The sequence below is a fragment of the Amia ocellicauda genome, chromosome 6 (assembly GCF_036373705.1).
Source record: "Amia ocellicauda isolate fAmiCal2 chromosome 6, fAmiCal2.hap1, whole genome shotgun sequence".
Taxonomy (NCBI): domain Eukaryota; kingdom Metazoa; phylum Chordata; class Actinopteri; order Amiiformes; family Amiidae; genus Amia; species Amia ocellicauda.
This window is the reverse complement of record NC_089855.1, coordinates 10,277,206-10,294,239: the sequence shown is the minus strand read 5'-3', so window position 1 is coordinate 10,294,239 and position 17,034 is coordinate 10,277,206. Positions and strand designations below refer to the sequence as shown.

The 17,034-nt window shown below is 37.3% G+C and overlaps 1 protein-coding gene across 1 annotated transcript in view; it reads right to left on the bottom strand.

Moving 5' to 3' along the window:
* Nucleotides 1-4,283: 4,283 nt before the first annotated feature.
* The window catches only part of oca2 (oculocutaneous albinism II), a 116,015-nt gene continuing 103,264 nt past the window's right edge, over nucleotides 4,284-17,034 (bottom strand). Inside the window, exon 24 of the mRNA XM_066706090.1 lies at nucleotides 4,284-4,985. Coding sequence (XP_066562187.1) covers nucleotides 4,898-4,985 — 88 coding nt within the window. The 3' untranslated portion in view covers nucleotides 4,284-4,897. The remainder of the gene's footprint in view (nucleotides 4,986-17,034) is intronic.

The following is a 17,034-nucleotide window of genomic DNA, read 5'->3' as shown; positions in this document are numbered from 1 at the left end:
AGGCATGTGCTGACAGACCTGGTGGCACAGACAGTAATTGGGGGTTAAAAAGGGAGTGCATATTCAAACGCCATTTCAGATTAGTGCTCAGCATGGGGTTCTTTTTATACTTTACAGAAGCAGAAACAATTGTAACGTTGCAGTCCTTGATTTTCTCTGCTTCTAAATCACAGAGCCATCACTGAGGCCCATTTGTGTCACATGGTGTATCCCAGGTGAGGAGACACTGGGAGCCAAGACCATGGCTGAAGCAGAGAGTTTCTGTTACATTAATGGAAGAATCTCTTTAAAGGAATGTCTTGCTAACGAATTTCAATCCTCATAAAAAATAATAATGAAAACAAAAATAACGTACAAATCCAGAAACTATAGCATTCCCGCCTAACCATAATAGTTCTCAGAATGTGTTTTTTTTTTAATGATTAGGATTACTATAATCTCTTTCCGCTGGTAATTTATACAGTGCCCCCCCTTGCTATTGTAGACCACATAGACACACTATGGCAGCATACCATCAGCAAGCCTTTCCAAACTGGCATTTTAAGTATAAATTGATGGTGCAAATATGTATGGACTTTTTTTTTTTAAGCGTTTCAAATTTCAAAGGATTCATTTTCTAAGAAACATCTAATTTATTCAATTTCACTTCCAGCCACAAAAGGCAACATCTGCTGCTTTCAAAGGGGTTTGGCCGTATTCCAGTCATTTTAATCCCTATTGCAGGACTTAGTTATTAATAAAATTCATTGTAAGGTGCCAGAGTCTCAAGCCTTCTATAATAGTGTCACATTGTTCAAATTGTTTAAAGCAATTTGTAGGAAACCTAGACAGAGGCCAAACGGAAGCCAACATTAGGATAACATTTATACGTCTACTGGTGCAATGAACCATTTAATGTTAGAAGGAATGAATGTACCCAACCTCTCTCAAAGATAACAATTCTATATCTTGTAAAATTATTTTACAGAATACAAATCTGAAAACTGGGGGAAAGTAAAAGATGCATGGAGACACGATTATGTTTCTCTTGCTGTTGTTGTTGCTGTAATTATTTTGTTTTTGTAGTAATGGAGTTAATTGTCCCTCCCCGCCACCCAGTCAATCAGAATGAAGTTAATATTATTAGTTTCTACTTCCAGGAAAGGACAAGAAGAGAAGATTGCCGGGCAAGAACGTGTAAAATAGAACTACATGCTTCTAATAAAAACAGATTCCCTTCACTGACTAAACGTCTGTTCTCAGTTATTACCGTGTTTTATTCTATTTGTTGCCTCAGGTGTTTGGATGCATCTCTTTCCAGTGTTTGCCAGACTACATTTTATGAAAAATTACCTGCAGCATGACAGAATAAGAATCAGGGTTTCAATGCTCAGAAAGTTTACATAATATGATAAACATGATCCCAAATAGACTGTGACCACGTAAAAAAAGTGATGGAAAACAGAAAATACAAAGAATAATGTCACCAGGATACCAAGCAGCAATTCACTGAGTGCGTCAAATTGACAGCAGAAACCATTACACATTTTGCAGATTTATTTTTTATCTGTAGCTTAAAAGTAATTAAGGATATCATGAAAGGCAAGGGCAACCACCAAAGAATGCTGAATGAACACCAGAAAATAAGTATGTGTCAAAAATAAAAAGTATAATTGAAGCACACGATCACAAAAGAACAGTATGGATCAGGACTATTCTTGTCTATGTTTCTAGCCATTACTGGGATTGATTGAAGCTGTACTTGAAGGAAACAGGCAGTTGTAAAACAAAAAATAAAATATGTGGACAACATTAACTGTGAGGCATTGCAGGCTATTCACAGTTCAGAATGTGTATTAGGGTTTCCAAGGACGTGGGAATGTAAAATTGTGACTCTCCTTTCACTTTTTTCGATTGCACCATCATACTGAAGTATATATGCTAATTTAGGCAGAGGACTAATTACTATTAAATCTATTAGACATACACTTTATATAATTTAATAGGCAGAAATCCTTATTGTACAATATATAACTATTAACAGTGATATTTGTTAAGGTAAAATATATGTCTGTATATAACGATAAAGCATCACTCTCTATGATCAATGCAAAAATATGTATGCACAGTGTACAGTGGGTAGTGTAATTACTGGATACTGTGTTAAACAGCAACGATGATCAAAAGTTTTACCCAAGACTACCCAAGGTTTTTTTCTTCCAGCACAAAAAAATATCAAAAAGATCACCACCAGCACAGTATAATAAAAATAATTATAAAAATAATAATCTTTCCTGCAATTTAAATGTTACTTTTATGTAGATTAAAGTGATGACAGTCATATTTATTTGAATTGTATAATGATTATTTAAAATCGGCTCTATTGTCTTACACCACTGACACTTTTTCAGTCTAGTCTTCACTGAATTCTGAAAGCAATTTTTCCTTCAAGCTGATACCTCAGACATTTATTCTGTCTGTCGTGCTTCGCATTTTCTCGTGGGTCCTTCTCAGGAATTCATTGTTAATAACAGATCGGTAAGCCCAAGCTGAAAGTCTCAAATTACATTAAAATATATACCACTAGATTATAGGTTCAACTTATTAAAGATTGACTTTGAATATGCTTAAGATTTTATGAAATGGAGGAAAGCCTGTTTTTTATAAAGAGCCAATGTTTCAAGGAAAATCAGAACCTGAACTGGGAATGGAATTAACAAAATGAGTGTTTAAAATTGTGAGGGTCAAACGAGGAAGCAAATCAGTCTATCATTGTTGCAGGAATAAAGAAGAATATAATACAGGAAAGTGAATAGAACTGATTATGTGCATTGGAGCCACCATATACAGTATATTGATACAAAAAAAATATGCATTTCATATAAAAAAACAAAATTGTTGGTTGGAAAGACAAATGTCCAAAACTAAAGTCAGCAACATTTATCTTACCTTCTAAATCATGTGTAAATGCAGACAAAACAACAAAGTGTTATAACCAAACATGAAAAAATGGAAATACACAGAAAGCAGTAATGCCCCATTAGTATTTTGATCGGACATTGACAGCTGAAGCATGCTGAAGCTGTTTTGAAACATCTGTCAGTTCGGCTGAGCCTTTCTGCACGCCTGATGTGGTGAAAACGATGAAAGAAAAGTCATTCTGATTTTAACTGGCCACCAGTCTATTCTGAACATCCTTGAGCAGCCTAGCATGATGGTGTGATTTGGGATCGGGAGTCCTATCACTCCGAGGAGATTACAATTGTCAGAGAGAGGTCCTGCACAGGGGATTTATCAGTATTATTGATGGGAGTCAACAGTCCACACAAAACAAGCCTCTGAAGAGTCTTGACTGAAGTGTATTGCTTTAAAATAATTCCTTCTATTGGGCCCCCGTTGGGTTACAATGTAGTTATTTCCCATCTGGGTGTATAACATACTTACCGTGTGGGAGACTCAATTAGTTTTGCAGTGTGTAATAGAAGACATATTTGCCATCCAAAGCTTCTCTAGACTCATTTATTAACATATCCACTAAAGGGATGCCCAAATGTTGATGTAAATCACATTTGATTGAAATATCTGATATTTAAAGTGATATCTGTACCACAGTTCCTGTCTCTGACTCAATTCAGATCGCTTGATTAAACAAGAGAGGTTCTTATGGCCACTTTTGCACAAGACTAATCATTAATGCATTAGCTATGTAAAAGGTTTAAGGTTTTATTTTGTGGTGTATATTTTATCATGGTGAAGATCAGATCCAGTCTGGATTTGATTTGGAAATGTGAACATATTATGAGTCATACTGTATCCGAGCTCCACCGTGCTGCCTACACGGACAATTGGTGATTGTGACTCAAAGTCACCTCCTCCTTCAAAAAGGTGTTGCACTGGTATGAGGGCTGCACTAATAACCAAGTTCATAATCCCAGCCAGTCTCACGCACTCAGTCTCACACATTTATATTCGTATATGAATAACACATCTACAGTGTCATTCTCCAGCATGTGAGCTACAGAAGGATCCAGAATCTTATGTCTTTTAAGATGGCTGATACACAGATGATTGTATGCAAAATTTTGTGGAAAAGGTATAAGACCTTTAAGAGCATAAGGTATAAAGTGAGCAAAAAATAAATACCAAAGTGATTGTGTATCAAAAATAAAGCACATGCTAATACCTGTATTGTTCACATTCTCTCCCGCATGTGCAGGTGTCTGATGAACAGTGTGCTGGTTCTGCAACCTTATGAAGATATTTTTCAAGTGTTCTATGTTTATACAGTGATTAAACACAATACAAACAAAGCAGCAAGGTACATCCATTTTTGTTTTGCTTGTTTTGTTTTAATGTAGTTGTGATTAGTCCTTCAATAAAAGGGGGTCACAGCTCATCTCATTTCACCCTGACTTCCTGTTACACACAAGTACAGTTTATACCGCAGTTCAGACCCATTGTTTCAACATTTAAGTTGCATTTCAGTTCAAAGTTGAAAACAAAAATTAAACAAATTTAAATGGCTACACAAAATATTTGTTTTGGTTGGAAAATCGAAACCACAAACATCCCCAAATCCCACAAGGCATAAATCCCCTCCCCTCACAACACAGATTGGTTGTAGTAGCACCTGATAGTACTGTTGACTGTACTGTAAGACTTCATGGTCAACACTGTTATTTATTCCCTTGTGGAGCTCTTCAGAGATGGAGATTTGTGTTTTGTTCTACTTTTCTCTGTCGCCGTACAGTAAACCTGGAATGTTATCGAACGTTGGGCTGTTCATCATTTTGAACTGAGCTGCATCTTAATTTCCTCAAGGGAGCAGTCTCCGTCAATTCAGAGACTGTTCAAGTGTATCTGAGAGAAAACAACACACACGTGCCGCTTTCTTTGGTTCGAGACCTCTCTCTCCGAGTTAGGTGTTCCAGCCCAGCCCGACGTGAGTGGCCAGCAGGTAGCACATACCGATGGTGGTGGTGATGAGCATCATGGGAAAGCCCAGCCTGCAACACAAATCAACATTGGAGGCTGGTTCAGGGTGTCCTGCCTGGAAATATTAGCTTGAGAAACTGAAATCAACATCAAGTGCACATGGATTACTCAATCACTACCCTCCCCACCGCTCCGCCGACCCCTCCCCATCTTCCGTTGCAGCCCTCGGAGTAATGAAATTGAAATATTCGGATGTAAGACTTACTGATATTCATGGATCAGATTAATCCTATAATAAAGAATAGGGATTATCCCCCTCCCCACCACTACCCCACCCCCAGCACAAAGAAATCCTGAATAGGATCACTGGGTAACATTTCAAGCTCCTGCTCACACTGACAGTAAACAGATTATCTTGTCATTGCCTTAAAATACATGCATACTACACATTTAGATTCATAACATAACAGCACACAAGTGGACATGCAGCGCTTTGTGAGAATAAACATTTCGTAATTACCAAGTAGAGTACCCCGGCATTAACAAATTAAATGTCAGTGCAAAAGATTTGAGATAAACATTTTGGTAGATGTAGTTTTTTTTCCTGTATTGCAACTAATTCTAAGGGGAAAAAAATATATATAATAGTACTGAAATAATCACTAACCTATACAAATGCACATTCAATTACTACACTTAGAAAACAGAGCATATTCAATTGGTATTTGTATCGTCTGCTCTTAGCTCATACACTTTTAAACAACATTAAATATTTCAGCATAGCACTACTTCGGTGTGTACGAGCCAAACCTTTTTGTAAGGTCGATTTTAAAAGCTCCTGTATTCTGATTAAATAATGAAATAAAACAGTGTCACTAAAGCAAACCTGTAAGGCATCTGCTTTTTGGTCTGGCTGTATTGAAAGCACATGTGTAAAGCATATCTGTCAGAGAAAACATCACTTAAGCTGGCACCTGTGTCACAATGTACTGAACAATGAAACTCGATAACAATGGCCTCCTATTTAATTCACAGAGGAACGACCAGGTTTAATTCTTGACACTCTACGGTGAGGAAAACCCAGCTGACCCTTTGTCAGAGGGGCAGCAGCATAAAATTGATTCGACGTGGGCAGCAAAGCTTGAAACTAGAACAAGAGTTATTTTTCTTGTGTTTTATTTTGAGGGGTGTTGGGATATTACAGTTTATGTCTGGTGATGCCATCTCAGGTAGACAAGGATTGCCAGTGATATCATAGGTATTGGTAACACTGGACTATAATTTAATTTCATGTTACCAAACACAAAAGGTAAGCAGCAGGGTGAATTCAATAAGTCACTGTGTCTGCTAAATGAAGTCATAAACAAAGCAGTTAATTTCCTACAATCTGCCACACTATACTACCACTGATGTGAGTCACTAATTCAGTGGTTTAATAAAAAACACAAAACACACAGTTTGCTGGAGAACGTATAGACTTAGTATATGACTTTGATTTAATGTAAATCAGTTGTTTTTTCCACAGGACTAGAAAGGTCAGTCAAGGTAAGTTAATCTCTTTCTTTAAAGAGGGCCACACAGATGGACAGATGGATAGTTTTTACAACATTTGAGTATTGCTTTATTTTTATCTCTGTCTCTATTAAGCCTCATTTTAACAGCAAGGGTGACGCAACCTATCCTTGTTTCACTTCTCAAACATTATTTAAGTAATGGGTTTCCTCTAAAGCAGCAAAAATACACAAAAAGGGGCATTTTGAACATCAGCTGCCTGTAGCATGTGTTGCCATGATCAAGTCCTGGTGCCGAATAAGCCAGCTTTCACATGTACTGCTCCTGAACCCCTCCATAGGGAACGGTAAATCATCACAATCAGTGAGATCACTCCTCCCTCTTTAGGAAGAGCCTCGAAACAGAGAAGACATTGCATCGCTAAATTGTTGGTCCAATGATTTAACAGTAAGAGGCCCATGGGGTTTAACAGGGAACAGCCCTTCAGAACCATTCTCTCGCTGTGTTATTGAGCAATTCAAATAACATTAACCATACATCAAAGTGAAGAAAAAAATCTGTCCTAAGCAGCAGTGAAATTTAAGCAGCTTTACTAGATTTAACTTTCCCTGAATGCTCCGAGTCCCACTGACATTAAAGCACTTTATCTGCTTGATTATAAAACATATATATATATATATATATATATATATATATATATATATATATATATATATATATATATATATATATATATATATATATATATAATCCACCCTAAAGCATTACAAGTGTAATCAGAACTGTGTAGCACCATAATCTGAGAATCCTGTCACACTACAGAGGATGTCTTTTTGCTTTGTTGAACCCGTTGCATTTTTTTTTCTTCTGCCTTGCCTCAGGACGTACGATGGTGACACCATTTTAAAACTTTTTTTTTAATTATATATCTGCAGGGCTTCAAAATCTGGATACTTGTTTTAAGGCAATGACACAAACAAACTACTCATGCTTGCAAAGATGTAATGCCATCTACTTTTTGCTAAGATTACAATTTGAAGATGTGCTGAACAACACAAACTCCACAGGCAAAATAAAAGTACAATTTGAAGCATTGAAGCTGTAGCTGCTTGAGAAAACAAAAGGTCATGGTTAGGTGGCATGTCTAGACAAAAAAGTATACCTTTCAGTTTCTTTGTGTGCATAAGTGCCTAGCCTCCTATTGTAATGACTAACCAAACTAAGCAGAGCTATAATCCCTCCAGCTTACATGGTGTATTCATAGGGAGAAGTATTGTGTAAAAGTGTGGTCTAGTCTAAAAGTTATGAATTTGCACTGACTCTGTGATGATCTTTGTGACCCATCCACCAGAGGAGTCTTAAACCTCAGGATCAGTTGGAAGTGGGTCCACAGCTGCAGATGTGGAGAGTATAGTTCAGCCCACATTTCAGGAAGTCATGTTGGACACAAACATCTGCTAGATAACAGGCTTGGTAAAATGGAGCAGAGTAGGGTAACACACATTTCACAGGCCTAAAAAGGCTACATTATCTGGGGCAGGCTTGCATCTGCCCTAAAGGGGAGTTGCCCTGTGAGTTAATTAAGGGGAAATTTAATGTTTTCTTAATATATTAATACAAATATGCTGTCTAAGAAACCCATAATTATACAGGAGGAAATGTAAAATCCTTTACTAGACACCTGCTGTTACCAAATTAATCTTCATTATTTACTTGAACAGGGTCATCAACTAATCAGCTTTAAAGTGGAGGAGAAACATCTGCTTTCAATTAATGAAATCTATCATGATATGTGGAGTACGACAGCACAAACATGTCATTCTGTTTTGTTTCTAGCCCCGCTTTGACCTAACTTCTTCAGAGTGATCAAGTTATGGTTTTGTGGGATAAAGAAGCATTTGGTTATACTTAAATATGTGATGGATTCTGCAATGACACTTATTGCACTTTGGTTGAGAACTGATGATCCTTTCTGTAGTTAGAAAATCTAAAACCTCATATAAAACCAGTTATTACAGTTGCCCCACCTGACGAGGTACCTGCATTGGTGAGGGGGAGTCACAAGGTGAAACTGGTCATTGTGTGACTATATGACAATGATCTGGAGTCTAATTATCTATCATTAACCCTCCTCGCTGTGTGGGCTGGAGTGGCTGAATACAGCTTTTCAAATACTGGTAGATCAAAAGTAATATACATATTTGCTTATTTTGCCCTCTGAAAAAACTTTAGATGTACCTTACTTCAACAAGCATGTATTTAAAAAAGCAACTATAACAATGGTATACATAAATCTGTTCTTGCAGATTACTTAATCTGCAATATGTCCCTTTCAATCATTAATCATTGGAAAAGACTGTTATCTTCATAAAGGCATCAGCTGTGTTTAGCGCCAGCCATAGGCACATTTTCCTTTCCCACACAATAACTCAAGATAACAGCTAATTGCAAATGTAGCTGCACAAAAGACATACCATATTAACCCTTTATAATTATTTCAGATCATGACTGTGTCTAAGGTGTAAAAACTAGAAAAATCCATTTAAGATAAATGCACGCTGGACTGATTTAAATACATTACATGGGATTTTTTGGGATGATTTACCCTGTAGAGTAAGAAGCATAGCAAGATCAGTGATGCATGCTGCAGTTTAGAGCTAATGACAATAGATTAAAATTTCAAATTTGCGACAGAGTTAATGTTTTAGCTTTTAATGTTATATTTTAAGTGCTGTAGCTGTACTGTTGATATGTCAGAAATGACTTGACCGATATTGCTAGGTGGTAAAGTGGGGGAAAAGGGAAATGGGTTGTAAATGTCAAACAGGGAGTGGAACGCATAAAATAAGAGAGGAGATCTAGGTATATCTTTATGCCTATGCAGGCTATACTGTCTCAACTATTTTATCTTGCTTAATACATTTTATTTACTGTGACAAACAACCATATTAATATATTCATCAATTATATTCCAAAAGCATTGCACTAGTAGTTATTTTAAAAGGTTTTTATTTTACCAGTGACTGGATAATACACTCATTTTCGATCCAGGGACTCATAAATAACAGAATACTGGTCACTTGCCTTCTCTGGGAACGTGGTTACACAATGATTGCCATGCAGTGTAGGTCACTGTCATTCCCACAAATCTAAACTCAACATAACCAGCTATGCTCTATGTTGTCAAGTATGATGGATTACATTTATTTTGCAACTGGCAACAGCCAACAAAGCTGTCAAATTCATCCTTCTGCATGCATGCATACCTTTACAATGTTCTTCTTGCTGACACTAGCCTACCTGTGGTCTACCTCTAGTGTCCACACAAGGTTCTTGAGCTAATGTATCCAACACTGAGGTCAGTTACAAGTGTGTGTACCTCTTTTAGACCTCCAACCTGATAATCCGGCTGTTTGCTTATCCAGAAAGTGGCAAATTATGGGTTTAAGGATAGAAATATCCCAAGGTCTACTCCCTCCTGCAAAATTGGGATCAGGAGCACCACAGACACTTCAGTCTTGACAACAATTGTCATAAGAGGTGAAAGATTTGAGAATGTATAGATGATTCTAGTTGATACATCACCTGCAAGTACCCTGGTACTACAAACACCAATTCAAACCCAATATTTGTCAATTAGTACATGTAACAGAACTTATTCATATACATTTAGGTCCATAAATATTTGGACAGTGACACAGTTGTCATCATTTTGGCTCTGTACACCACCACAATGGATTCGAAAGGAAACAATCAGGATGTGCTTTAACCGTAGACTTTCATCTTTAATTTGAGAGTAGTTATATCCAAATTGGGTGAACGGTGTAGAAATTACACCCATTTTTATATGTGGTCCCCCTAATTTTAGGGGCTCTAAAGTTTTTGGACAAACTAACAAAAGGCAAAACACCCCAAGAACAAGCAAGAACTAAAGACAGCTGCAGTACAGGCCTGGCAGAGCATCACCAGGGATGAAACCCAGCATCTGGTGATGTCTATGGGTTCCAGACCAAGTATTGAAACTCACAATTTAATTAATGGTTATGTTAGTTTGTCCAAATACTTTTGAGCCCCTACAATTTGGGGGGGCACATAAAAAATGGGTGTAATTCCTACAGTTCACCCAATTTGGATGTAACTACCCTCAAATTAAAGATGAAAGTCTACACTTAAAGCACATCTTAGTTGTCTCCTTTCAAATCCATTGTGGTGGCGTACAGAGCCAAAATGATGACAAGTGTGTCACTGTCCAAATATTTATGGACCTAACTGTGTGTATAATATTTTGTAATCATTACATAAAAGTGATGCTATCATATATTCCAATTACAATGCACATTTTAACATTTTTATATATTAAAAGAACTGTACAAAAAGGAAACTACAAGAACATGAATGTAATTATGGCTACAGGAATCTATACAATAATAAACGATTCAAATGACTTCTGCCAGCAAGTTTGTGTCTCTTTATGAGGCACGTCTAGGAATTCAAGACTTTATTCAACACTGCAAGATAAATGGTCCAGCTCACAACAATTGTTGACACTAGTATAATGTAATTCAATTTTTGTGATGATATTTACCAAGTACTCATGTATTTTTATCTTTATACAAATGCAAAATGAAACATTTAATGAAACAGTTACTTTACAGATTTTTAGAACACAAATATTGGAATAAATAGACATCACACTACTATAGTAATCTGTATGCAAATATGTGTAAGGTCAGGGTTGTCAGTTGAAAGAGAAGTTTTTTGTTTGTTTGTCTTTGAGTCACATAGAGGTTGACAGAAACTAATAAATGTGCTTCAAAAAACCCTGCAGGACTAAAATCCATCCAACAGATCACAATAGCAATGAAGAATGTCAGAGAAATAATTAATCAAAATATGCAGGGATGCTGGGATGCTCAATTGTTTATATATCTGATGATCCATCTGCCACTATTTTCCTTCAATTGCATTAAGTTAGTTCCCTATCAGCTTACATTGCTTACAATGGTAACATTGCAGATGGTATATCACTGAGCATATACCTTTGTGATCCACAGAGCTTTGACAGGAAAGTAAAAAGAAAATGACAGTCGTATGGTCAGCACTAATTAGATCTTCATATGGTCATTCATTAGATAAAAACTTGTCTACTTCAAGAGGACAAAGGAATTATCTGATGCAAACAAAACCATCCTCTGTTATCCAGATGTGTCCAAGATGTGAGTATCCACCTTCCCCACCTTTTACACAGCAGGGGTATGAACTGGCTCTCTCCTCACCTGTCTCAGAAGAGCAATAAGCCCTGTGCCACCCAGAATTCAAATTAATAGCTTATCATGCACGTTTCAGACTTTTCATTTCCTGAGAAATGGGAAGGTTTAGCTCTGCTTTAGTAATTTGCTTTCAACTCTCTGATGTAATACTTGCTGAATTGTAAGATTCTTAAAATCCCATTCAAACATGTTCTTTCTCAAGGCCTCCTCTATAGTTGCTTTTGTTGGGAAATTAAAAAGGAAACTGTAAAAAGATCCACTAGCAGCATACAGAAAATGAAATGATCAGTCTATAATTTTAATGGTAGGTGTATTTTAACAGTGAGAGACAGAATAACAACAAAACAATCCAGAAAAACGCATTTCAAAAAAGTTATAAATTGATTTGCATGTTAATGAGGGAAATAAGTATTTGATCCCCTATCAATCAGCAAGATTTCTGGCTCCCAGGTGTTTTTTATACAGGTAACGAGCTGAGATTAGGAGCACTCTCTTAAAGGGAGTGCTCCTAATCTCAGCTCGTTACCTGTATAAAAGACACCTGTCCACAGAAGCAATCAATCAATCAGATTCCAAACTCTCCACCATGGCCAAGACCAAAGAGCTGTCCAAGGATGTCAGGGACAAGATTGTAGACCTACACAAGGCTGGAATGGGCTACTATACCATCGCCAAGCAGCTTGGTGAGAAGGTGACAACAGTTGGTCCGATTAATCGCAAATGGAAGAAACACAACATAACTGTCAGTCTCCCTCGGTCTGGGGCTCCATGCAAGATCTCACCTCGTGGAGTTTCAATGATCATGAGAACGGTGAGGAATCAGCCCAGAACTACACGGGAGGATCTTGTTAATGATCTCAAGGCAGCTGGGACCATAGTCACCAAGAAAACAATTGGTAACACACTACGCCGTGAAGGACTGAAATCCTGCAGCACCCACAAGGTCCCCCTGCTCAAGAAAGCACATGTACAGGCCCGTCTGAAGTTTGCCAATGAACATCTGAATGATTCAGATTGTGGTCAGATGAGACCAAAATCGAGCTCTTTGGCATCAACTCAACTCGCCGTGTTTGGAGGAGGAGGAACGACCACAAGAACACCATCCCCACCGTCAAACATGGAGGTGGAAACATTATGCTTTGGGGGTGTTTTTCTGCTAAGGGGACAGGACAACTGCACCGCATCAAAGGGACGATGGACGGGGCCATGTACTGTCAAATCTTGGGTGAGAACCTCCTTCCCTCAGCCAGGGCATTGAAAATGGGTCGTGGATGGGTATTCCAGCATGACAATGACCCAAAACACACAGCCAAGGCAACTAAGGAGTGGCTCAAGAAGAAGCACATTAAGGTCCTGGAGTGGCCTAGCCAGTCTCCAGACCTTAATCCCATAGAAAATCTGTGGAGGGAGCTGAAGGTTCGAGTTGCCAAACGTCAGCCTCGAAACCTTAATGACTTGGAGAGGATCTGCAAAGAGGAGTGGGACAAAATCCCTCCTGAGATGTGTGCAAACCTGGTGGCCAACTACAAGAAACGTCTGACCTCTGTGATTGCCAACAAGGGTTTTGCCACCAAGTACTAAGTCGAAGGGGTCAAATACTTATTTAACTCATTAACATGCAAATCAATTTATAACTTTTTTGAAATGTGTTTTTTTCTGGATTTTTTTGTTGTTATTCTGTCTCTCACTGTTAAAATACACCTACCATTAAAATTATAGACTGATCATTTCTATGTCAGTGGGCAAAATCAGCAGGGGATCAAATACTTTTTTCCCTCACTGTATGTTTATGTGTATTGAGGACACAAGGATCTTGCTTTTAACTTTGTTTGTTTGTTTGTTTCCATATAGGAACATGTTATTGTACAGCTTAGGAATGCACTATTATTTTGCATCCATTTCAACAAGATGTACAGTATTTTTCTGAACCATGTTCGCCTTCAATCACAGCATTCAGAGTTTTTTTAGGCAAATTACCAATTTATTAACTTTCGGGCAATTCCACTAATTATAAGGAATGGAAACTTAATGATTGGTTTATTGCCCATATAAAGTGTTTTCTTTGGGTCCCTGCCTTTTAAGGTCAAATTATGTTATTTACATTCAATACAGAAAGACTGAATGCTTAATCAGTACTGGCTTTAAGGCTTGAAAGCTTAAATAAATAATTTGAAAAACATATGTTACATATATACAGCTTTCAGGCAATGATCTCACTACTGCATCGATTTGTTTCCAATTATCAATAAAGGTTCTCTGCTGTGGAAAGTGCTACCGCTAATAAAGTAAACAATTAAATAAAGTTCCCTTCAGAACAAAAAAACCTGTTGTGAGGGTGTTTGTGGGTTCTAAAGCAATTTGATTGTTTATTTCTCAGGGGACCAGCCAAAGAATCTCTTTTTTTTTTTTTTTTAAAGATTACCAAAAAAACACTGTGAGTCTTATTTAAAACAGTGACTGGGTACTTGTGCCTTGGTGCTCAAGCTGGGTTAAAGTAATCACTTTGCATTCCATTTTACCCAAAGAAAAGGCTTAAACATGTACTGTAATGGCCTGGCTCTAAGCCTGCAGGGCTATAAGAGTTTTCCTGGAAAGGTCTTTTTGCTCACTGATAAAATATTTGTAAGTGCCTATGTAACTTTAATATGATGGAATCAGACACATTTACTCCAATATCTGCAGAGGAGAAGTGCTCATAATGTACACACTTTTAGATATATTTAGCTTAAGTAGACCCCTCAAGGTTTTTAGAACATTTTACTTCGTCATTTAATTTACTTAAAAAAAACTGAGGTATTTGGTCAGTTTAATTGGGGGTCTATTCAAATTAAAATGATGGTAATATGTACTTTCTCAAACAAATGGCGTCATAAATAGTTATTTTAAAAATACTAGTAACTCTCACTATAGTTCTTCATAGATGTGAATATGTTCAAAGCAGCTGTGCAGGACTCCAAGATGTCTTTACTCAAGTGCTTGTACTTTATTCTGAAGTTATCATGGCACTGGGGACAGTCACTACAAATATAATGAGATCCCACCGCAAACCCCAATATGGAACTGAATGAGTAAGTTTGGTAAAGTACGTCTTTAGATCATAGGCAGCCTATGTGTACTTGAACTGAAACTGCAGTTAATTCTGCCTGAACAAAAGGAAGATCTATACCTTGCTTCTCTGAAGTTAATTGGATTGATTGGCTTAAGTCTCTTCAGAAATGTGTTGCATTTGCTAGAATTGTCAACAGTAAATCAGTGTACGTGTCTGAAATTCTTAAAATACAAGGATGACCAATAGAAAATATTGTGACCTGCGATTGATTATATAAAAGTACATAGTATCATTACAATTATAGTCATGCACCCATTAGATGTAAGTGCAATTAATTTCAAAATATGTTTGAAATTACAAATGGCCCCCAATCTGCTGTCTTCCCAGACCACGGCATGCTGTTTGAGCAAACCCTGTCTTTTGAACTTCTTCACCAGCTCATTCATCTTGACACTCAAGGAAAAACATCCAAAGGAAACCCTCTTGGAGCTAATCGACTGAAGCAGCAGACAGAATCAGAATAATTGCGTGACATCCAGAGAAATGTATAGACCCCACAAACCAACGTAATGCAATTTCAAAATGAAATCAATATTGTTAAGATCTTTCTTTCCACCTCCCTGTAATAAATGTAAGTTAAACCACAGGAGTCAAGGGGATACCCCCTATTAAAACCTGCAAAGCCCCCCGATGACGGCTCTCCTACCCTTTCATCGCTAATGCTGTGTATCTGTCGCATTCGAGAGCTTTCCCCCAATGAAACCAATCATAAATGTACAACCAGGTGTGTAATCAATCTGCAACCATTTTTAATTAAGGCAGAACATATTATCCTATCCACCATCTGAACAATGAGAAAGAACAGCTGCTCTAAAAATAGACAGAAACTGGGTCACTTCCATCAGTTTTAATGGCCTTTTAATCACCACCAGAAACTATATCCCATGCAGGTTATACTGTACAATTAGATACCAAATGATACAAGTATTAAAAGCATATCATATCACCCAATCCCACGCAAAATCATCCGTGTTTTTCTTAGTAGGCGGGCATTCTACTAGTAAACACACATATTGTTTACACTGACCAGATTATACACCTGCTATGAAAAAGTTTTAAATGCCACACTGAAGACAGACCATGTAATTATGTTGTTATGTAATTCCCGAGACCTGTATTTCATTAAAAACACATATCAGGGTCTCAGAAGCCACACCACTATCAATGGCACTTCATTGTATGTGTGCTTTGTATTTTAAAATCTGCATTTTCAGAATATTTGCACATTAATTCTAGAAAAGGTATAAGCTTAGTTATGTAAATTTCTAAGCTTTGGATGCTGAATAGGATAGCACAGTTTTATCCTCTCACCATGAGTCAAAACCAGGCAAAACTAGAGCTCCTTCAGGCAATCTGGGTTCATTTAGTCAAACTCAAACAATTACCACAAAGTTTGTAACCGTATTGACTCCATCATAAAAGCTAGGTTTCCTCGACCACCGTTTTTGTTGCTGTAGTTGTCTGAGTTACTTCAGTCCAAAGCATCGTGTACAGTATACGTGTGAAAGCTGCAGAAAAGAACATCTCGAAATTTAAACTGCAAGAATGGTTCACCTTGACAGATAATCCAATTTTACTTAGCGGGCTCCTGCTGTGATTTAATTAGAGACGATTGAACTTCTTTGTAAGTCCTGATACAATCTTGATCTATGGCTCCAGTCAAACCTCATCACATTCTAGTTGGCTGCTTATTTGACAGGCACTGTTTTGTAGCTGGGAAAAGAGGGCCAAAAATGTACCTTATCCGATCTGCTATTCTAAGATCATTTAGGAACATACAACTCTAAAGTTAATTGGTATTTACCCCTTTTCCAGATGGTAAGATGATTCTCAATTATTCTATATGTTTAACTTAATAAATTAAAGGTGGTGTCTGTATGTTGGGTATGTTCTGACACCTTATTGTGCCTTATTGTACATTCAGTGCAGCTATACTCAAGATTAGTGATGTTGTTTAAGCATTTGTTATTGACTATCCTCTTGTAACTGGAGTATTTAAATTGAGTCTTACCTACTAAATAAGTACCCTTACAATTACAATAACAACCTTCACAATTCTAGGCCTAGTAATATACAGATGGGTGACAAATTAAAGGAAAAACCTGATTAAATGAGTGGAGGAACATAATGAATGCAGATGCTTCCAAACAGGTGTACTGCATGATACAATTAAGCAATTCACATCCTATCATGCTCTGTGGCATGTATAAAAATGCTGAGCGGGCCGAG